This window comes from Malania oleifera, chromosome 3, assembly GCF_029873635.1.
Source record: "Malania oleifera isolate guangnan ecotype guangnan chromosome 3, ASM2987363v1, whole genome shotgun sequence".
Lineage (NCBI taxonomy): Eukaryota > Viridiplantae > Streptophyta > Magnoliopsida > Santalales > Ximeniaceae > Malania > Malania oleifera.
The window spans coordinates 29,802,295-29,826,863 of NC_080419.1; the positions used below are offsets into that span (position 1 = coordinate 29,802,295).

At 36.7% G+C, this 24,569-nt stretch overlaps 1 protein-coding gene across 2 annotated transcripts in view; it reads right to left on the reverse strand.

Moving 5' to 3' along the window:
* Nucleotides 1-24,569, reverse strand: part of LOC131152171 (actin-related protein 9) — an 88,511-nt gene that overhangs the window by 5,233 nt on the left and 58,709 nt on the right. The window contains exons 13-20 of one of the 2 annotated variants that reach the window (XR_009135879.1): nucleotides 14,267-14,356; nucleotides 6,865-6,935; nucleotides 6,567-6,766; nucleotides 6,446-6,489; nucleotides 6,301-6,350; nucleotides 6,045-6,206; nucleotides 5,554-5,599; nucleotides 3,968-4,018 (exon numbers count right to left, since the gene is read on the reverse strand). Coding sequence is in view for 1 of the 2 variants with exons in the window: in XM_058103876.1 (XP_057959859.1) it covers nucleotides 3,968-4,018; nucleotides 5,554-5,599; nucleotides 6,301-6,350; nucleotides 6,446-6,489; nucleotides 6,567-6,766; nucleotides 6,865-6,935; nucleotides 14,267-14,356 (552 nt within the window). In the remaining variant the exon portion in view is untranslated. Of the gene's footprint in view, nucleotides 1-3,967; nucleotides 4,019-5,553; nucleotides 5,600-6,044; nucleotides 6,207-6,300; nucleotides 6,351-6,445; nucleotides 6,490-6,566; nucleotides 6,767-6,864; nucleotides 6,936-14,266; nucleotides 14,357-24,569 lie in introns of those variants that run through there. The other variant, XM_058103876.1, reaches the window with a different exon arrangement.

Consider the following 24,569-nt stretch of genomic DNA (forward strand, 5'->3'; position numbering starts at 1 on the left):
TGGTTTTAGTTAGGTTTTTTCCTGAATCAAGGTGGGTATCAGAAAAATATTTTTAAAAAGATAAATTTCCACCATCTGGGATCCCTATTGAATGGAAATTATTCCAGTAACCTAAAGCTCTGGTGAGAATTTCCCTCATTCACAATGTAAATTTCACAATTTGCAACATATAGCAGCTGCAAGGAAAGGCAAAAAACTATTATTGCTTTTGCTTCTGACAAGCTGGTTCATCCAACATACTCGCAACGATATAAACCAATAGCTTGCATATGAACGGCTGATGCTTTTGCAAAGCATATACACAATCTATACTCTGAAATAAGAGTGAAGGTTAATTTGAATTTTGAACATTATAAATCTCGTGTTGATATACATTGCACGTTGAAAGAATTTTTAAAGGGTGATATGGTTATAGTCCGTATTTGTCCTGAGCAGATTCCTGTAGGAAAGGTGGGAGAGTTACATGCTAACAAGATGGATCATTTCAAAATTTAAAAAAAAACTGGTTCTGATACTTACAAGCTTAATATTCCTGTTTATTTTAGCATAAGCAATGTTTTTAATATTGAAATCTAACCCCATTTCTGGTAGCATCTTCTTTCGTAGAACCTTCAAATTCTGACCCTGCAGGTGAACCAACTCCATTTCCCACTCCTCTTTAAAACTAGAAACCTGAAATTGCCTTTGCCTCTACCCTTATCCACGCCCAAGAACCTTGATGCAATCTTGGATAATAAGGCAAAGTTCACACAAGCAGGATCATACTGCAAGTTCGTAATCAAGTGGAGAGATAAGCCACTTCCCGAAAGGAGTTGGAATCATAAGGAAGTTCTCTTTCATCTTAACCCAGAATTTTACTCTCAGTACTTCATCTCTAATTCTTCAGAGAAGAATTTTTTTGGGTCCGGGAGAGATGATGGGGATCAGCATGCCCTACCTATCTTATTTTCATATGTTGTGACACGTGGACGGCCTCCCGATGTCAACATTTCCTTTGATGATACGCTGACACATAGACGACCCCCAGATGTCCATATCAGCTCATAATTATTTTGTAGATGCTTGAAGACTTTTCAGTGTGAGAAAGACCCGAGAAGAGAAGCCAAAGCAAGTCCAAGTTCAAGACCCATGTAGACCCCACACTGTCTTGTGGGCCCCACACAAATTGGGCCTCCCTTTGACCTTTTTTTATATTTAATTTGTAATCTTGCAAGACAACTTGCTTGCTTGCATGTGCATGTCTCAACAAGTTGTGTGCGTTGTAAGTTGTGTTAGTATTCATTATGTCAAGAAAGTTGGAGCATTTATTTTGTTAGCAACTTGTAAGAGTAATTAATGTGTCTAGTAAGTTGGCGAATTTATTATCTGTCTCCCCCACGCTTGTGTGGGAATTGTTAGCTGTTTAATGTCTTTGTCCCCCCATGCTAGCTTATATATATATACCCCTTCATCGTAAGAACTATGTAGAAAGAAAAAAGTTTTGAATATTGATATTGAAAGGAAATTCCTTTGTTGAAGCTTGTTAGCTTTGTCCAATCCTTGTGATTGTATAGTGAGAGGCTACGTCGTTCTCTTCGGAGATCAGGTGGTGAGAGAGCACTATTCTATCTAGCGACTCCATTCCTATCCCACTTTCACAACTTCCCTCCATCACCCACACGACCACCATCACTCCATTGCATTGCAGCGTTCGTTGGTGTTTTAAAGCTTGTATGAAGAACTTAAGGCGTAGACTACTTGTGTTGAAAAGCGTCAAAATCATCCAAACAACTCTCTTGGTAATCTTAACATTTATTTGAACCCTTATTTTATATTGTAAGCCTTTGCTAGAAATCTAAAATTCCATATTTAATAAGCCCTTTGAATCCATAGATTGCAATATTGATACTTGCTAGTTTAAAATCAATTGTAGGAAAATTGCTTGCTAACAATAGAACTTAAATTCTTGAAATTTTGAATAACATCTTGTTGCATATAACTTGATTCCTTTGTGAAAGAACTCTTGGGACTTATTTCTGAACGGCATCATACACCGTTTAAACCCTCACACAAGTACATACACTCAAGACAACTTGATTTAAGAACTCAATTAACTAAACATAAACACAATAAATCAAGCTTCATTTCACATGTTGAATTTTTAAACGGTGTATGATGTTCAGAAATAAGTCTCAAGAATTATTTCACAAAGGAATCAAGTTATATGCAACAAAGATGTCATTCAAAATTTCAAGAATTTAAGTTGTATTGTTAGCAAGCAATATTCCCACAATTGATTTTAAACTAGCGAGTATCAATATTGCAATTTATGGATTCAAAGGGCTTATTAAATATGGAATTTCAGATTTCTAGCAAAGGCTTATAATTTAAAATAAGGGTTCAAATAAATGTTGAGATTACCAAGAGAGTTGTTTGGATGATTTGACGCTTTTCAACACAAGTAGTCCACGCCTGAAGTTCTTTGTACAAGCTTTGAAAAACCAACGAACACAGCAATGCAATGGAGTGACAGTGGCCGTGTGGCTAATGGAGGGATGTCGTGAAAGTGGGATAGGGATGGAGTCGCTGGATAGAATAGTGGTCTCTCACCACCTAATCTCCGAAGAGAACGATGTAACCTCTCACTACACAATCACAAGGATGGGACAAAGCTATAACAAGCTTCAGCAAAGGAAAATCCTTTCAATATCAATATTCAAAATTTTTTCTCTCTACATAGTTCTTACAATGAAGGGGTATATATATAAGCTAGCATTGGGGGACAAAGCATTAATAAGCTTAGGTAGCTTTTTATTTTTGGGGGGGAGGGGGGTCAAAGACATTAAACAACTAACAATTCCCACACAAGCATGGGAGACACAAATAATAAAGACACCAACTTACTAGACACATTAATTACTCTTACAAGTTACTAACAAAATAAATGCTCCAACTTTCTAGACATAATAAATACTAACACAACTTACAACACACACAACTTGCGAAGACATGCACATGCAAGCAAGTAAGTTATCTTGCAAGATTACAAATTAAATATAAAACAAAAGTCAAAGGGAGACCCAATTCATGTGGGGCCCACAAGGCCGTGTGGGACCTACATGGGTCTTGAGATTGAACTTGCTTCGGCATCTCTACTCGGGTCTTCTTCACACTGAAAAGTCTTCAAGCATCTACAAAATAATTATTAGCTGATATGGACATCTAGGGGTCGTCCATGTGTCAGCATATCATCAAAGGAAATGTGGACATCGGGAGGCCGTCCACATGTCACAGCATCTGAAAATAAGATAGGTAGGGTATGCTGATCCCCATCAGGTAGTCATTTCAGTCTCCTGGAAGTCCTATTCAATCTACCCATTTCATCAAATTGCCATTGCGCAACTTATTGCTCTATATACACCTTTGTAAATCAGTATGATCCTAATTTCAATATGTCAAGATTTTTTCCCCTAACAACCAAAAAAGGGAGCTACTGCCCTGACTTCACTAAAACTCGGTGATTAATCCAATACACACCCAAAACTACACTAACTACGCTCATATTGAGACTAAAAGACAGTCCAACCAGCAACCAACAGCTTGTTTCATTGAAAGTTGAGAGATCAGCTCCTAAGGTTTTCCATTCTTTCATTTATAGCTTTATGCTACCCAGAATGCACAAGAGGCTACTGATAAGATTGAGAAGCAGATGCAGATCAAATTGATGCTACCAGACACAACAAGAGGAAAAGAAACATGCATATTAGGCATACTTAGAAACAAAATATATGTTTTACAATAATAAGTATTGTTGTAAAAAGCAACAGAATATCAATACCAGGAGCAAAAGATGGTTATGCAAAAGAATTTAGTAACAATTTAATTTCAGTCAACCCATGCGATGTCTCATTAAGCAGAATCAGCCTTAGAAGAACCAATTATGAGAAAAATGGGTCATTAAACCATAATAAGATTATCATTGACTTACTGCTCCGCCTTTCCAGGGCACAAAAGGTGCATTTGTCCTTGATTGTAAAGCCTGTTCAATATACATACTAAGTCAGCTAGCATTTCCATGAACCACTGGGAGCACAAAAATGATTTGGAGAAATAATATGGAACTAGGGTAGGCAAACAGCCTAAGATATGCAGTTCTTGAAACTTTCTATATCAAACTACAAAAAAAAGGCACAACAAAAATGTTTCCTTCTTTTCTTCCAGAAAAGTTTAGGGCCTGTTTACTTGTGGAAAACAGTTTTCACTTTCTATTTTTAGTCTTCCAAAGAATTAAAATAAATTCAGCTTATTTTCAATTTTGCAACATTTGAATATTAAAAAATAAATAAACTAGAAAACAATAAGTTTGGGCTTTATTCACTTGTGTAATTTGTTTTATTTTCTATTTTCAAATAATTACAAAAGAAGCCACCTGTTGTTTTCCAATTTTGTAAACTTGGAAAGGAAAGCTGGAAAATATCTTTTCATAATTTTCTAGGGTTGAGTCTCATATAATTTTTGGAAATTGAAAAAACAATGTGTGATTTTGTAACTACTTGAAAATTTAGAAAAGACAACTAAAAAATCCTTTATTTTCCATTGTTTTAACAAAAATTTTGAAAAGCTGAAAAATAAGCTACCTTTTTTATAATTTTTTTGAAAATGAAAAATGAAAAATGAAAAATTGCTTTCCACAACTAAATGGGCCCTTAATGCATACAACCACTATAATGAGGGTAAAGAAGAATAATAGTAGCGCGTGTGCAGGCTGTGTAATATGGATTCAAAATTTTGTTCAAACCCAAAAGTAAAGTTTCAAAAAATCATGGATTTTATGCTATGTCACATCTTATTAAGTAAAAGAGACCTATAAATAAATTGAAATAATGTAAATAATGATATCTATATAATATAACAATAGACAATCATATACACAACTTAAGGTCAAACACATGACTGACAACATTTCGATGTCTTTTAAGCTCTAAAGTATACCTTAAAAGCAAGAGAAGCAACAGCGTTCATAAGCAAGAACTATCAAAAAAAGGGCAGCCTGGTCCACAAAGCTCCCGTGTATGCGAAGTATGGGGACAGGGAAGACCACAATGGATCTATAGTACGCAGCCTATCCTTGCATTTTTGCAAGAGGCTGTTTCCACGCCTCGAGCCCGTGACCCCCATGGCAACAACCTTACCATTGCACCCAACTCCCCTTCATAAGCAAGAACTATCAATAATGATAATTGGGCTGTAACAAACTGGATGCATCTCCCCTTGATTAAATAATTTTTTTCGTTTTTTATCCAAAAAGAAGAGGTAAGAAAAATGTTATGTTATTACTAATAACTAGGAAAGGCAGGAAGAACAGTGGTGTAATGCGGCAATGGCACCAGGGACTGGCAAAAGATAGTGTTCGAAATTTTCTAATATTTGGAGTACAAGGCACAAGAATTTAAGCAGTTCTTAGCCTGATTTCTGTTATAAAAAATAAAAATAAAAATAAAAATAAAAATAAAAAAAATAAAAGAGCAAAGAGTTAATATCCTTGGGGAAGAGAAAATGGATGTGCAAACTAACCTCAACAGTATCAATTGCTTCATTTGAAGGAATTGCATGCAAAACTCTGCAACAAAAGTGATTGACATGTCAAAATCAAAAATAACCAGAGATCTTAAATCTCCAATAAAATTGGAACTAAATAAGTCCATGTTATGTGATAACATTTAAATGGTGTACTCCCAACACTTGTCCTGAAAATGGGCGATTTAGAATTCCAATAAATGCCTTCATTTATATTTCCCTTTGGTGATCATAGTGACTTTTAAAGGAACATATGTTCAGCAACAAAATTTTCTGCCTAGTACAGGTGAGAAGCCACAAACTAATTTTTTAACATTAATAGATACCATAAATGAAAACTAAAAACATTTTTACTTGCAATAGCTGCGCTCAGAGCACTTCTGAAGGATTCAGATACATATAGTGATGCAATCAGTGGATGAATTGCAGCATGAAACCACAAATTTCAACCAATAAATAAGCAAGTGGATTGCCTGACATGATCAAACCTCACTAATGTTTGTAAGTTCTTCACACATGGTAGCCTAACCAATTGATTGAGTTTCAAAAATGGATCCCCAATCCTGGCAGACCTGATCTGTCTGGTTTTCTAAATCAACAAAGTTTTTAACATGTGTTCCACTGGCCTGGTTTATATGACCTGCAACATACTAATTACACAAAAGGCAATAGAAAAATAAAATGATTTCCATAAGCCCTACTGTATAATATCATTCTTTAATATGAAAATAAGAAAGAACAAACCTCTCCTCAACAGCAGGAATAAGATTGCTTGTTAAAGCGACCCCGCCAATCTAAATCACAGAACTGTGTCAGTCAACTCTTCTAAGACAATTTGCATATATTAGAAGAAAATAATACACCATTTACAGTAGCTGCAGTAACTCACCAGCTGTATGCTACAAAACAATTTTCTCTGAAGATCTATTCGCCCTGTCAATACAGCACCAAACAGTCTCACTTATATCAAAGTTAACCATGTCAGATACGAAGAGCTTGCCCTAGCCTACCTGTTGAGAGAATGCTACTAGTGATAGCTTCTGCAAGGCCAACAATATCTTCTTTCTTCGGCTTAGTTTGAAAAACAGGGTAGCTCTCCCACATTGGAAATCCACTGTTGACACCTGGGTAGAAGCTATCTGATAAGTCGGGTCTTCTTTGAAAATCCACATGCCAAGTATCCTCCAGCATGTCCTCGTAGTCATGAAACCTGGTGATATAGAGCCAGTACACAGTGGGTCAGGGACTCGGAATAGAAATGATTCAAAAAACAATGCAAAACAACAAAACCTTAAGAACGATGCCCACCAAGAACGGGGAGGAGGGGGATATACATCTGGAACCAAAAGTAAAGGGTAGAATAGACCCATTGGAGGAACCTATTTCAGAAAACATTCAGGTATTAAATACATTTCGGAACCCAAGAATTAAAAAGATTTATCAAAAGTTCAAGTATGTAATGGAAATCAATAACAATAATTTTTATTGACTTAGCGTCTTAACTCTTTCCACACACAACCAGTCCCAAACCTTAATAAAGGACAATTGCACAAGGCGGCTAACAGCCAAGGTAAAATTTATTAGGTCTCTCTGTTTTGGTGGATGCTTACAAAACATTCAATGTGGAGTCCCCTACAAGTGACGCATTGCACTCACTGTGCAGTCTCTCGATACTTGACAATTAAAATCACAAATGAATCCGTCTAGATTTCAATTTTTTTATTTGATAGCAAAAGAAAATTTTATTAATAGTAAGAGAATTTACACAAGGGAGAATGAGACATCTCCCCAAAAAAGGCCTGAAATTATCCAGTAAAACCAGCTAAAAAATACTAAAAGATAATAAATAAGCATTACAAAATGTTCCTCCAATCTCTATGTAACTTGTGGAAACTAATTCCTCTCAAAAAAAAAGCCCCAACCAGTGCACCACGGTGAGGCTAAATACTGATTTTTTCCCCAAACCAACACCCTGTTTAATTTCTTCTCATTGAATATCCTTGCATAATGCTCCAAACATAACTCCCCATAAAACTGCAAATATTCCACAGTTCCATAGGACTGCCTTGTCCTTTCTCCCTACCAAAGCCTTTGAAAGAAATAGCTAACAATTCACTAACCGAAGAAAGGAAAAAACAGCTCTCTCCAGAAATGCCAAAAAGCATATTTCAATCATCCAAGAATATTCAGTCCAAAAGAAAATGAGAACCCATCTCAGAACTTTTTTAACAGAGCACACGTACATCAGAAGAGACAGCCTTCAAAGGTCACCTAATTTGCAGCAAGTTATTGGCACTATTTATTGAGCACAACCAACCAAGTAAAAGCCTTAATTTTATAGTAGCCTTAGCCTTCCAAATGAAGTGATAGAATGGGAAATAAGAATTAGAGTGAGTCCAGAATTCCAAAAAAGATTTACAAGAAACAGTCCCAACTGATCCAAAAACCAGAGTTGAACATCCCTCCCCAATGAAAGATTACTCCCATTCAACAAAGATAAAAAGGAAGACAGCTCTATCATCTCCCTAATCATTTCCTAAAATGGAGATTTTAGGAAACATATGGGCTTCCCAAATCCCCCACAAAGAAAGATATAGCTCCATTTTGCACAGAGCCTAATTGAAAAAACGAGGGAATGAATTGCAAAAGGATGCATTACCCAGTCAAAGGTCTTTCCAAAATGGACCCGAGAGCCCCTCCACACCCCAAGTTTAGTTGAGGGATGAAAGAAGGATAAATTTAAAAATGGACCTCCACGGACTACCCAAAGAACATCTTAAACTAACATTCGTATCCCACCCAATCTCATCCAACCCGAACTTACTTCTTATTACGCTATGCCAAAGGGAAAATTCTTCTGTAGAGAAATGTCGTAGACATTTAGCTAAAATAGTCAAGTTTTTAGACACCAACTTCCCTAGACCCAACCCTCCCCTTATTTTTTGACCTACAAATCTCACCCCAACTGACTGAATGGTACCTATGATCTCCCCTACTAGACCATAGAAAGTCTCTCATGATTCTCCCGAGCTTGCTAGCAATCACCATCGAAATCCTAAAAATAGATAGGAAATATAACAAGAATGAGAAAGACAAGCCTGGACCAAGGTTATTCTACCCCCTAAAGGGAAAAGAGCCCATTCCAACTGTCTAACCTCTTAGTCACTCTTTCCACTACCGAACTCCAAAAATCCGTTGTTGTAGGGTTACCTCCCCCAAGGGGATCTCTAAGTAGGTCATAGGCCAATCCAGAACACCACACCCCACTTCAATGACCCTTTTCCTCACTCACTCCATGGGCACATTCAAAGCTGCTAATCCACTCTTCCCCAATTAATTTTAAGGTCTGAAACCCTCTCAAAAATTTGAAGAATGCCCAAGATTCTCCTAAAGGGCTATGATCATCAAAGAAGAAAATGGTGTCATCAACAAACTAAAGATGAGAAACCACCTCTTCCTCTCTCCCTACTTCTAGACTTTTAACCGACCCCCTCTCCATAGCCCTATCCACCATCCGGCTTAATACATCAACTACAAGGACAAGTAGACATGGGGATAAAGGGTCACCTTGTCTAATTCCCCTAGAAGCTCTAAATCAAGATTTCGGTTCAGGAATAATGATCACCAAGAACCACACACTAGACAAGTAGCCCCTAATCCATCGACACCAATGTTCGCCACAGCCCTCCCTCTCAAGGACTATCCAAGAAGCTCCAACCCACTCTATCATAGGTAGGGCTGCAAATGAACCGAGCCACTCATGAGCGGCTCGGGAACTTGGCTTAGTAAGGGCTCATTCTGCCTCATTTATTATCTAAATGAGCGAGTCCCAAGCCCAATTTTTAGGCTCGGTTTGCAAACGAGCTGAGCGTGAGCACAGCCAAGCTCGGCTCGTTTTGGCTTGTGATTGGTTTGATAACTACGTCAAATGGGCTCGTTTATTAGGCTCATTAAGGAGCTTGATGATGAGCTCATTAATAGGCTCATTAAGTTGCCCCAAACCCAAGAGTCTAATACTCACCCAATCGCCCAAGGAGAAAGGCATAAATCCCAGCCGCTAATGGGTCTAAAATCCTCAACCTTAATAAATCTGGACTTTTTAGGCACCAAGGCAATGAAAGAGGAGTTGATGTTTTTGCTCAATATCCCATTCCCAAAAAATTCAGTAGAAACTTTCAACAAATCGCCCTTAACAACCTCCCAAAAAACTTGAAAAAATGCTCTGTTAAACCTATCCGGCCCTGGGGCCTTATCCCCTATCCATACCAAAAGCCACCTCGTTCACTTCCTCTTCTTCAAAAGCTCTCTCTACCAAAATTTTCTAATAAATGAAAATAAGATTCCAATCCAACCCCTCTAACATCGGTCTACAATAATCCTCCTCCGACTACAAGTTCTGAAAGAAGTTGGTAAATGCAGATGTAATCTAACCTTGATCACTAGTGACTACCCCTGTCGCCACATCTAACTCCCTAACCAAATTTTTACTCCTCTTGCCATTAGCTAACCTGTGAAAGAAAGAAGAATTACAATTACCTCCTTTAACCCATTTGAATTTAGTCTTTTGCCTACAACTCAACTCCTGAAAATCACATCTTGCAACTCGTTCTTCAAAGAAACTCTTCTAATATATTCCTCCTCCTTCCAATCCAGGAGGGCCAACTCTCCCAGGAGTCTAGATTTTCTAAATATTTATTCCAACAAGAAAGCATGGCTGCACATCATGTATGAATTAGTAAGTTTCGGTCATACAACTACATGCAGCATGCATCTGAGAAATACCGGTATCCATCCCACTGTAGATAGCTAAAATGGTTGTTTTATGATATGCAGTGCAATTAGGCCACTGATTCATCCCTGCTTCCCAAAATCAATGCAACTTTTTCTGACATTTCATACAATTTCCACATTCTGGCCCTCTATAATATTTCTGTCAATTGCAAAATATATTTACTTCCTTATGTTAAAATATTTTTTTTATTTTGGATAGCCAAAGAAATATATTAAGAAAGAGAAGAGAGAAATTACAGCCTAGGTGAGGACAAGAGATCCTCAGAGCAAGAATAGAAAAAAAAAATTAAAAAAATAATAATAATCTACCCCTAACAAACTACCCCTCTTTAAGCCCTTCCCATCATAATTGACAGAGCTCTGTATAAGAAGAAGAATAAGAAGAAGAAAAGAGAGGAAAACCAAAACCAAACCTAAACTACCCGTCTTTAAGCCCTTCCCATCATAATTGACAGAACTCTGTATATTTGATAATTCATTCTGTCCTTTCTTGTCTTTTCTTTTATCACCACTCAAACAAATTTCATTTCCTCCAGGACCATCCAAACACAATACAATTTTATTTACTAAAAATGTTAGCTTCTAGATCCTTCGCACTAACCTCCTCCACAGGGGTAGGAAGAATTCTGACCTTATATTGATTACTACCTGCCAAGTCTTCAACCAAACTCCCCTCAAAAAAATTGGAAACATTCCCCAAACCTTCTGGCAGAGGAAGCATATAAGAAAGATCCCCGAGAACTTCAGAAGAGTGAAAAACATGACCAAGTTGATTGTGGAATTCACCCAACAATACGGCACTATCAAGAAAAATCACTGTCCCTGTGATACTGTCATTATCCATAAATATTCCCCCAATTCTTTAACTTTTATTTCAATATGATTTTTTCCTCTATCCTTCTCTTACTGCCTTAGGACAGTTCTCAGATTCTTCAGCAAAAAAAAAAAAAAATTCCCAGAGAATCAATTTTAAAGAATTTGCAGCCCTGCTGGTCTGAGTTCATTCAATTATTAACAAGTCCCTTCTTACTTGGCTCCTCTTGTCCCTCTGAACAATGCTTGCAGACCTTCATATTCTCAGCCTTGCTACTTCCCTTGCCATCCTTGCTGTCCCCAGATGTATGAACCACCTCCGAATGCAAGTCATTACTGATTCCCTTCTCGCCCTGACCTCAAACAGACTGAAGCTTATGCTCCTCCTGTACCGTTGAAATCCACTACAGGAAGCTCACTTACCCGATTGAAGAAAATTATCAATCCCAGATATCCCGCTACTATTACCTCCTTTCTTTGCCGTAATAAACGAATTATCACCATTAGATGCAAAAATAATGAACCCCCACATTCAAACCTCTGCCCCATGGGGCCCTAACTGAAAAAGTGTTTAGATCTGTGGGCTATAGTAAAAGCCTCTCGGACTCTTCACACTAGTGTTAGGAATTTGGGGCTTTCCACTAATGTGGCCCAACTGAGAATTATCCGGGCCTCTCTTCCCTTTCATAAACTGGCGCAGGTTTGAACCCACTTCAAACTGGTTTTGGGCCTGTTCATAAGACTAGCCCATCCAAGAAATAAGAACCCCTCCCCTTTACAGTATCTGCCCAAACCCAAAACAATCATCAGACACCCACGCTCACACCATGCAGCCTTCATCCTCCATCTTCCCTGAAAGAAGCCCTAGCCGCCGTTGAGACCCTCACATCTCCAGCCGAACCCTAGCCATCTTGACTCTGGGAGACCTAATCTCCAGATGAACATCATTGACTCCCGCCAACAAACGCCCAGGATCCTCCACTTGCATCTTCCCACCACAATAAGCACAATATTGCTTCTTGTCTACTACTACAAGAATATTCCACAAATTATTATGTCAATGACTTCTTCACCTGCATCGTCCTGCTCTGCTGACACAACTTGGCTCCGCAAACGATTACCTCCTTCCTTTCCATCACCTTCATCAACAATGCCAGATAGAAGATCCCTAACCAATGCACAAGCCATGCCCATACGAAAGGAATAAAGAACAAATGCAATGCAAACATCTACATTCAGAACTAGTAGGCCACAAAGAGAACTACCTAAGCAAGACAAGGAGAGAGAAAGCAATAAAAGATAAAATAAATGCAATAAAAAAGAAATGGACTAATTTCAAACCACAAGATATAAGTTAGAGAACAATATAATCAAATTATTTGAATCCATATAACATTATTACAAACAAGTGCTGACTGAAAATCAAACATTAGCATATACTAAGCTACTCAACTCTAGCAGCCGAGGATGTACTAGGCTAATGATTGCCTCCTTTACAAGGGGGCAAAGGACCTTCACCTACATGCATATCCATATGACGTGTCTATCATCAGGGATTGGACAATTAGTGATAAATATCACCATCGCTATGCATAACATTTATCACTGATCATTGGATCATTCATGATAGACATGTAGACTGGGTGCAGAGGACAGTCCTCTACACCAGGGTTTTAAAGCCCAGACCAGCAACCCGGTTCAGCTACTGGGTTGGTTGAACCAATTGAACCAATGGTCGAACCAGAGTGTGCCTGCGCACATACACGCATGCATCCATGAGTATGACAGAGGGTTATATGATGATGATGATGATGATGATGATGTGGATGTTGATGATTTTTTATCATTAAAAGTTAAAGTAAATTTTAAAAAATAGTGAGAGAGGATTTGATTCAATAAAAAATTAACTAAAAAGAGGAAAAAATTGATTAATTATAAATATTAATATATTACATAATATTAAAATATTAATTAGTTAAAAGTTATTTAGGTTCCATTTGGATCAAGGATTTCTTTGAGAAAATGAATAAAAGGGCAATAGGAAGAAAATCCATTTTCCATTATATTTTCTTTTTATATCAAATACTATTTAAAATGAAAATTTGTATTGACATGATCAAAATTAAGAAAAATAAAATGTTAATTATGTAAAAAATAAAAAAATATGATCGCTGATTTGCTACATATTTAATTTTCTTTCTCATGAAAAATTTTGGATTCATGTATATATTTTTCTTTCCTTTTCATAACATTTTCCATATTCCAAACAGGGTTTTAAAGTAAAAAAAGTTTAGTTTTATATTTTCAGATGCCTATAAATATGTGTGTGTCTAGACATATTTAGATATGCAGTTTATATATATTTTCTCTTCAGTTAAAGCAAAAATATGTGATGCACACAGTGGTAAGGCTCCCTTATCCAGTGAGAGGCCCTGAGTTCTATTCTCTGCTTGCCAAAGTGTATTCTTTTTCCAAATGACAGGTGGGTAACCAGGATGGCTCACCGGGTGTGGACAGTTTAGACTGAGTCACCCAGGGCAACCCAAGTTGACCGCAGTTTGTGCCATATCCGGTTTTCTCCCCTTATCCAGACTGGTTGGGTGACCAGTTCTGGTCCAACCAGGGCAGACTGGCCATTCCAGCCTTCATAACTATGCTTTATGCCACCCCGCCAAGGAGGAAATCCTTGGAAAATGTATTAATGTTTGATCATCAGTTGTATCCACATAGCAAATGCTTATCACAATACTTGTATTGGCATCATTACTTCTGTTTAGGATTTAAAGGCCATTGGATGGTGCAATGACAGAAATGCCTGTTAAGCACACATGTGAAGGTCCAGTTATGGAGAGCAGTGACTTTATGCAAAAATATTGGATGATAGGACCAGAGCACTGTATCCAGACCACTATTCCCAGGACCTCCTTGGCTGGACCATAACCAGGTAATGACTTATTTGTTTAAGATTAAGAGAATTAATTAGACTAGTAATGGTTTCCAATTATCAGAAATGGAACACTCATCCTTGTAACATACAATACTACCAATCCCAAATATTTCTTAAGAATAATTCAATGCAGAAAGATTTTCCTCTTAAAAAGCATACACCGAGGGCAGTCAGCCTTGTTTTATGAGATCCAGCTGGCATGCCATCCTCATAAGAATGAACTACAGCCACAGCATCAAGCTCCCCTTCCTGTATTCAGGAAATGGAACAAAATTAGGGGACAAACAAGCATTCATCAAATGATCAAATTACAGTAAATGAGCACATAACTCAATACGAGAGAGAGAGAGAGAGAGAGAGAGAGAGAGAGAGAGAACAAAATAATTTGCACCTGGAATTATAGCTTGGTAGTATAATGACAGATCCCAATAATCAACAGAAAGATGAGTTTGAACTTTGAAAACAGTTAAAACAACAGAAGTACAAGATAGCAAAAAAGGAGCACCTGTTAACCTTATTGGTCATATCCCATTTTGATTATGACAAATACTTTGATATTTAATGGTTGATGAGTTTGTGTGCAGGACCAATCAGAAATATCATATGGTGCACACAAATGGGCTTAAAGAAGACAAAGACCCTAAAGATCATTTTGTGTTGTAATTCATTATTTATCATTTTTCTATAATAGTAAGATAGGAAAATGGTTTGTAATAATTAATGTCTTACTTGTATGGCAGGAAGGATAAGCTCAAGACCATAGATGGACATTAGGGAACACCCCTCAGTCGACCGACGCCGTATTTTTTCAGTGTCCTCAAAACGAAAAAGGTCTAGAATGACCCTAAGACACTCCCACATGCACATATATGTATGGTCATATGAATAGGGTGATTGCATAATTGAACAGAACCGAAATGCACTTAAGTTGCATGTTCGGTCGACCGTACTCTCAAGTACAATTCTTCCCGGCGACCGAACCAAGACCGGGTCAACAGTTTGACCGCAATCCGGTCGACCGAGCTTGGCTCAGTATATTTCTGCCAGTCGACCGAACTCCATCTGAGTCAACTTTTTGACCACCCGGTCGACCGAGCCCAAAATGCATAACAACCTGGTTGACCGAGTTCCCACGTGTGGAACTCAACAGTCTGGTCGACCGACCAAGATAGTTCAAAAAGTTCCCAGTCAATCGAACCGCGCTAAAAGGAAAAAACGCCCTACAACCTCCATGTCTGATTGACCGAACTTGTAGTTCAATTCATGCCCGGTTGGCCGAACTTAAAGCTACTCGGTCAACCGAACTTCCTTCAGTCGACCGGTGCTCTCGGGTTGCCCCAATATTTTTACCGTGGTTAATAATTTTAAATGGGGTTAATTTAATTAAATAATATTAAAACTTTTATAATAATTCCATGTGTCCTTAACAACTATAATCAGGGGGAAGTCTATATATACCCCTTTATTTGAAAAAATTACCATGAGATTAGAAAAATAATTAGAAAATATCCTCTGAATCTCAAAAAGCCCATTTTTCATATTCAAGTTTTATACTCTCATTCTTGCTCATCCATATTGCAAATACCACTTAGTAAGAGTGCTCTTATGTTCATCTCACCAAGCTTAAACTCTCACTTGCTTGTTCTGATTGAAATATATTTTTCATAGAGAGTAAGCTTCTAGTTTTTCTAGGGGGCTTCGTAAATAAGCCTTACACAGAAAAACTTCTTAGAGCTTCTAAGTTTTGCATTTTCATTTCAATACTCAAGAGTTCATATTGTGTCTTGATTGCTAAAATATTTTAGAAATCCTTTTCAAAATATCTCTTGTGCTCATATTTGAAATATATATATATATATATATATACATATTTTGAGATTTTTGCTTGAGTGCTAGAAGATCTTTGTTATTGTTCCTTTTGATTGAGATTATCATTTTATTACAAAGATCAAATAAATATTTTACAAACCATTTTTGAATATCTCTTGTGGTTTATTTTGAGAAAAATATTTGTTGAGATATTTGAAGTGTGCTTGTGATATTTGTTTGTGCATTGTAATTGAAATCATTATTTGACACAAAGATCATATCATTTACACTCACACGCACTGATTGCAATATTTGCATAAATATTTGAGAGTAAACACTTAGACTACATTGAGTTTATCATATCCTATCTTTTGGTAGTGTATTGATTATACTGTGCGTATTGGGTACATATCTATTTTACATAAAAGCGTATTCACTGTACCATTTGATTGAAAAATTACTATTGTATTTCCAGGCGTGGCCTGAGGGGGCGGTAATCCAGCTCGGAAGGATTGTGTAGGTTGAGGTTAGTCCTGTGTTAATTGACCTGGTCGTAAAGATTGAGGTCAACCCTGTGCTAATTAACCTAGTTGTTTAGGTGCCGCTTCACCCGTTAAGTGAGTCTATAGTGGTAATCTTTGTGCTTGTTAGCCAAGGCGGGGACGTAGGCACTTTGGCGGAACCTCGATAACATATCGCGTGTATCATTTTCCTTTTCCGCACTTTACTGCACGCGTATGTTTATTTATTAATTGCATAGATTGACCTTAGGCTTGTGTAATACTATTGTTAATAGATTGACCTAAGGGATAAAATTTTTAAATACCAATTCACCTCCCCCCCCCCCCCCCTCTCTCTTGGGATTGCACCAAAGCTAACAGCACCTCATAAGCAGCCAATAGCCGTTAGTTCACAAGTTTAAGAAAAGCCCAAATAACTTCAAGAACAAACGGGAAAGGAAAAAAAAATTGGTCTGTAATCAAATTTATAATTATAATAATGGAGGTGAAAAAAATCATCATGGACTTTTGAAAGCAATGGGCATTCATTCAAACTTCCAAGCATTGCTTCTTCAATAGGTGACATCTAGTGATAATCTATACTACATAGTATATGTAAAAGTATAATTGTGCTAAGGGTGTAAAACATTGTGTTTGATCAAAACATCCTTACTTTTTTAGGTTACAACAACAAAACTGAGCCTTAAGTCCAACTAGGTGGGGTCGGCTACCTGAATCCTTTTTTGCCAATTTATGAGATCATGGACAATTTCTTTTGACAAATTCAGGCCTATTAAATCTTCACTCGCTATCTCATTCCAAGTTTTTTTAGGTCTACCTCTATCCCTTTTACTACCCCTCACAACAACTAAATCACTCTTCCTCACTGGCACGCTATGGGGCTACGCTGCTACGTTGCAAGTGCCCAAACCATCTGATTCGTCCCTCTCTTATCTTATCTTCTATAGGAGCTATGCCTAACTTATTGCGAATATGTTCATTTTTTTAATTTATCTTTCAATGTTGTACCATCCATCCATCTAAGCATTCTCATCTCGACAACTTTCACTTTTTGGATATGTTGTTACTCAGTTGCTCAACGTTCCGATCTATAGTCATCCTATAAAATTTGCCTTTTAATTTTAAGGGGTATTCTACTATCACAAAGCACAACACTTCTCCATTTTACCCAACCTACTTTAACTCTATGTATTACATCCTCTTTAATTTCTCCTTTAGCTTACATAATAGACCCAAGGTATCAAAATCTACAAGCGCTATTTATTTCTACATCATCAAGTTTAACTTTCTCTCCAATATTCCTCCTACTATTATTGAAATTACATTTCATATATTCTGTTTTATTTCTACTTATCCTAAATTCTCTAGATTCTAAAACTTCTCTCCATAATTCTAACTTAGCCTCTACTCCACCCCTAGTTTCATCAATCAACACAATATCATTTGCAAACAATATACACCATGGAACCTCATTTTAGATACATCTAGTCAGTTGATCCATCACTAAAGCAAAAAGATAAGGGCTCAAAGCAAATCCTTGATGTGCACCTACTGTGAGTGAAAATTCTCTAGTCTCTCCACCTAGAGTCCTTACACTAGCCATTACACCATCGAACATATCCTTAATGACATCAATATACCTACTACATACACCCTTTTTTTTCAAAAACCCACCATAGAACTTATTTAGTTACCTTATCATACACTTTCACTAAATCAATAAATACCATATGCAAATCCCTTTTCTTTTCCCTAAATTTTTCCATTAATCTTCTTAAAAGATGTATAGCTTTTGTAGTAGATCTCCCAGGCATAAAACCAAATTGATTTTTTGAGACCTTCGTTTCTAGCCTTAATCTTTGTTCAACTATCCTTTCTCACAGTTTCATCATATGACTAATAAGTTTAATTCCACAATCGTTATTACAATTTTGAATATCTCATTTATTTTTGTATATAAGTATTTTAGTGTTTTCCGTCCATTCATCTGGCATTTTTTATTTTTTATAATTGTGTTAAATAAATTAGTTAACCATATAATTCCATTATCACATAAGCATTTCCAAACTTTAATTGGGATGTTATCCGGTCATATAGCTTTTCCATTTTTCATTTTGTTTAGTGCAAACTTAACTTGTTTAACTCTAAACTTGCGAATAAATCTCATATTTTTAGTCTTTTCCGTCAATTTTAAGTTTAAGCCTTCTATTTGGTTTTCATCCTTGATTTTTTAGGTTGTTCATACAATAATATCCTTACACAGGCCTGCCTTAACCACAATATTATATTTGACAAAAAATCCTTATATTTTGGATTTTTATACTAACTACCCTTGTACGGCCTACCCAAAGGACAATATGATATTTAACAAAAATATCATTCTTTAGTTTGTTTATGCCAAAAACACCAATATGGGCTAATGGACCTACAATAGCCAATGACGCTACTTTTATTATATATTCCAATCTCTCATCATAAAATTTTTTTTATCTAACATGAAAGGCTGTCTCCTGAAATTGTCCATAATCACATAAATTGGTGGAAAATGATTCATGTAGCCGACCCCACCTTGTGGGACTTAAGGCTTGGATTGTTGTTGTTATGAAAGGGTGTCTTTCCAAGACCAAGAGCTGTCAAATTATTAGTCCCTAAGTTCACCCATAAAGGTTTGATAAAATAATCTCAGGGTAAGAGGCAGCAAAAAAATTTGTCCAAAGAATATTATTAATTCAAAAGTCAAATCCTTCAGTAACTAATAAATGAAAAATCCAGATTTCACTTATTAAATTTTGATTAAATGACTTGAAAAAAATATACTTACAAACATCACCCTGAATATTTTTTTAGTCACTCAAGACATGCCAATACAAAAGGAATATATGTTGTTCCTATAAAAAATATAAACTGTATAAAAGAAGTTGAAATTCCATCTTACACATCAAATTAATTATTAAATTTCTTTTCACATATAACCATTTTTTTATCAATAAAGAGAGATTTCATGTACAGGTAAAGAAAAGAGAGGAAAAAAAAGAGTTGAACCAACTGCGTGATGGGGTATCCACGAAGTCAAGAATCATGTTTGTGTCCAGCATGCACTGCCCACAAGACCACCCTGACAGATTCCTAAACTGTCTATTCTTAAGAATTGTGGTTGAAGTAGATGTTCCTCCAAAAGCTCTAGCAGTTCCACAGGTGTACCCTTCCTTGCCTAGATATCCTTTCCCATAGTTTCAGCAGGGACCAGTGCTGTCCCATAAGAGCAGTCACCAAATTCCAAAAAATTCAGGTCTACGGTTTCAGCATCTTCTTTGCCTATAAATCATTAAATGACCAAAGTGAAACCCACCTTCTGAAGATTATTAAGAGTGAGGATCTTCTCCTAAGTTGCCTTCCACGCAAAACAACAGCAACTTTGGGTGGCACAGAAGTTTTCCAAAGCTTTCCATGGGGAACTAAGCCTGGCCTCAGAGTGGTTATCCAGCTGCTTGTCAAAGGAACTGATATTTAATCCTAAACACACTCTTAACTTGTTGCAAATTGTTTTAATTTTTTGCTGGCTTTTGGTGTTTATGTACAAGCTACATGAAGTAAACTTGCCTCATTTACTAGTTCTTTTTTTTTTTTTCCACATTAAGATTTTCATGTGCAGGGCATTTGCTTCTTATGAAATTAAATAATTACAAATCTCTATTGATGGAGCATTGCTACTGTAGCGTGAGCACCATTCATGATACTGTAGCGTGAGCACTGTTCATGCTACTGTAGCTCTCGGTGCTAAGGCAGCCCTCTTTTTTAACTAGTTTTCAATAGACCTCCCCTGGGGTTTGGAAAAAAGACACAGACCTTTCCTTAGGTTTCAAAAATATCACAAGCCATCTTTGAGGTTTAGCAAAAAGTGGACACAGACATCTCCTTAGGTTTCAAAAATATCACAAGCCGTTTTTGAGGCTTAGCAAAAAGATGTGGACCTCCAATAGGTTTTGAAAATCCCAAGGATCTCCCTACATTTGATTTTATAGGACACTTATACTCCCTCTGTGAGCTTGTCTTTCTGCTGAATGCAAGGGGAGACCCACATATTTTGCCCAAATTTAAGTGGAGGTCTACGGATTTTTTAAAACTTTAAGGGAGGTTCATATCTTTTCGTCAAACCTCAAGGGAAGTCCGTGAAATTTTTTAAATCTCACAAGAGATGCGAGTATTATCACCAAACCTCAGAGAGGTCGATGTCTTTTGCCCTAAATACTACTATGGTCTCTGGTTCCTAGTGACATAACTAGCATGTGAAAATTTAATGATATTAGAGAGGCTTAGATTTTTTTTATAAATCAACAAAGGATTTTATTAAAAAGAGAGAATAGGTGGACAAGATATACTCCAAAAAGACGATGAACGCAATAGAAAAGAAAAGAAACCACAATACAACTCTAATGAAGCAAAGCACTCCAATCTCTCCACAAGTCTTCAAAAGAAACATTTACCAAAAAAATCCATGTACAGAACACCATAATGGCACAAGAACCACCCTGCTCCAGATCAAATGTGAAGAGTAACTACCCCATTAAAAATTGTGGCATTCCTCTCTAACCAAGTACACCAAATAATAGCAAGAGCTGTGCAGTGCTACCAAGCTTCCTCTATTTTTACCTCTAAAAGGAACAAGACCAAAAGCATCCGAAGAACTAACCTGTTCTTAGCAAGAACTCCAAATGACCTATTCAAAAAAAGGTCCAAGAAAGGCCAATGTCAACATATGTGAACAAGTTCCCCTGCTCCTAAAGCAAAGGACACATACATCTGGTGCAAGTCCTGATTTGGCCTTCATTTCTGAAGCAAACATCAGTATTACTTCTATTAAGTACTGCAGCCCAACTGTCTAAGTAAAAGCCTTCGTATTTGAAGGAACTTCAGCTTTGCAAATAAAGAATGTAGGAAAAAGGATTAGCATTAGGAGCATGAATCAAATGAGAAAGAAGGATTTGCAAGAAAAATCCAAGAGGATTCTAGGAGCTAAATTCTTCTATCGTTGCCATGTATGAAAAGAATCAAGCATATTCACAATAGGACAAGATCTTTTGTCTCCCTATCATTAAGGTTTCTCGCTAAACATACTCCCAGGACCCCACCCTCCCACAAGAAAAAGGAAATCTGAGATCAGATTATCATTAAGGGTAGATTAATGAAAAATGTGAGTGTTTATTTGCAATCAGGGGCTAGAGTTAAATAGCTGTCGTAGATCCTTAAATAGCATTAGGGTTTTATTTAGGAACAGTGGTTGGGCATCGGCATGGTAGAGGTTGTGGAAGAGGAGATCAAGCACAGCATACAGAACTGTCTGAGATGTGCAATGTATGATTGAAGATTTGTTGTGCATTGCTAAAAATATACAGCTGACACAGGAACAATCCCTAGAAAAGCTGGAAGGTGGTCTTGAGCAGAAAACTGTTGATGCTGAAAATGAAAATCCCTATCATGATGCTGGGAACGAGAATAACGTGGTACGAGGTGGATTGAAAGAGAGATTAGTACATGCCCTCAATCTAAATGGTGCTGGAATAAAGATAGAATAGCTATTTTCAGGGAAAGATGCATGCTGAAGATTATTTGTACTGGGAAGCAAGCTTGGCGATGGCAATATGGATGATGTCACATAACAGGTGTCCACCAAAATGCTATCATACATGTTTGCCAGAGATCACAAAGAAAGCACTATAGAATGATAAAAAATTGAATGAACACATGCATGTGTGAATGCACATTTCACTGAAAGAGAGCACAAGAACAAGAGTCAATGTGTCAGATATTCCATGATACAAAATTTTGCAACATAGTGAGGGCATGACACAGCATTACAGTTGGACCTCCATAGTTCCCTCAACCATCATGCATAATAGATATGTGACAATATTTAATGACACGGACCACAGGAAGTTCAAAAATGAAGAAAAACGCAGATACAAGTTTAAAGACATGCCTAGTTGGGATCCTTCTCTAGGTTCCATTCAATTCAAATTGAGGCTTTGATTATGTTAGTTTTTCTTATACAAGTTTAATCAAATTGAATGATTATGTTATTCAATTCAAATTGAAGCAATTTAATTTAGTGTCCTGGTACAATGACAGGTTTTCCATCAATCTAAACACACACCAGCATGCAGACATGTATACACCCTTTTTATGAGGTCTTTACCAATAATAGAGTTAGATGAAGCACACATATTCCAGGGGCCTAGGGAATGTCAACCCATGTACAAAAAAAAAAAAAGGAACTCACAAAACAGTCTAAGAAATCAAAGTAGACCAGGACAGTGCGTACATTCATCACTCCCTGACCCCCACCCCCCCCCCCCCCCCCCCAAAAAAAAAAAAAAAAGAAACCCAAAAAAAAGTCCTCAGACGTCTATCTTCAAACAAGGGACATCTCCTCTTCATCATTCTTTTTCTGTCCATGAAGAACAAGCCTTAGATAAGATAACTAATTGGATCTAGGTATGAGGCTTAGAATATTTCGTCTTTTTTGACTTAATTTCTCGTGCTGTTGAAAAAGATTTTAGAAATGGAAAAACACACTTGTTGTCAAATCCTTGGAATCCAAAACCTCCCTCACCATATTCTTGTGCCAAAACATCACATTTTTGCCGTTTGTACAGAACTTCTAGCAAAAGTTCCCTTACATTTTAAATTTAAAAATAACCTGAGGCTATAAACAATCATCCCATAACTCTGAGTAACTAACAAATCCTCTTCAACTCCACAAATCTCCATGTATGTAGGCAATGCAGTTATTTATTTCTTAAGGGATGTCCTGCATCCGTAAGGCTGACGTACACATCTATTATCCCATGTCCTGACTTCCTGAGCCATGCATTCCTGTTGGTTGTTATGTATATCTGTGTTTGTGTGTGAGTGCACATGCAGGCCTCGCACTAAAAGGTATCACCAAGTTTGATAAAGCTTTTCTTTTGGGGCCCATATGGTGATAAAAAATATATATTGACTAAGATTAAAAGTTCATCTTATCCCCAGCTAGCTAATCCAATTTCAGCTCCACCTGATAATGGGTGAACCTCAATCAAAGCAGTTTAAAACTTTACTTCTATTTTAATATTTTAAATGTATTCAAATTTTGGTCATTGACTGACTCCCACAACATCCAAAATTGACAAGGCATGAGATGAACTTTCAATCCAAGGTTGAGATCTTTTTCTTTTGTGCATCCTCATGTGGACCCAACAGAAAAGATGACACCAAGTTAGATGATACTTTCCTTGTGGGCCCATTTCACATTACAAAATATGATCTTGACTGCTGAATTAAAAGCCCATCTCACCCCTAGCTTGCAATCAAATTTGGGCCTTGATAAGCCCCAATATATTTGTTCAAAAAATTTTACTTTTAGTCTGATTTTTTAAAATGTTAGTAAAATACTCTAAGCTTGATCTCATCAATCGAGTCCATCCTATACTGGATGGAGTTCAAATTTGATAGACCATGGTTTTAAATAACGGTAATAGTCCATGTAATGGTAACATTCATGGCCCTCATGGACATAAGTAATAGGTAACGGTCACCACGACCATTAATTCATTTGTTGCATTAGCAAACTTCTAAAAAACATATAACACGTTTGGATCCTAAAATCCTATATGCTACTGCTTTAAATGATTTTTAGTATACTTTAATTGATTCAAATGTAACATATACTGCAAGCATTGGATGTCATCTTGGTTTTTGTCATTGCTATTGGCGAGAAGAAGCATGCATCTGCTACTTTTCACTACTTTATTGAAGTGAAATTCAAACTAAGAAGTCATAATATGAAGAATATAAAATATCAAATGCCATCTTTTGCACTCTTTTAGTATTTAATGGAATTTTTGTTATCCAAAAAATAAAATACAGAATGTTCATATGCTAAACAAGAGCAAAAACATATACAATAGAACGTATTTAGTATCCTAACAAGGTGTAAGAAAAATAGAAAAACATAAAATTTTAAAAATTTAAAATACAAATATATGTAACTTAATGATAGAAAAAGTTGGGTTTATTTTCATGGTCGTTACTAAAAAATGCATACTAATCATCAAGGAAAATAAACCCAAAAAATGATTTTTTTTTTAAATAAA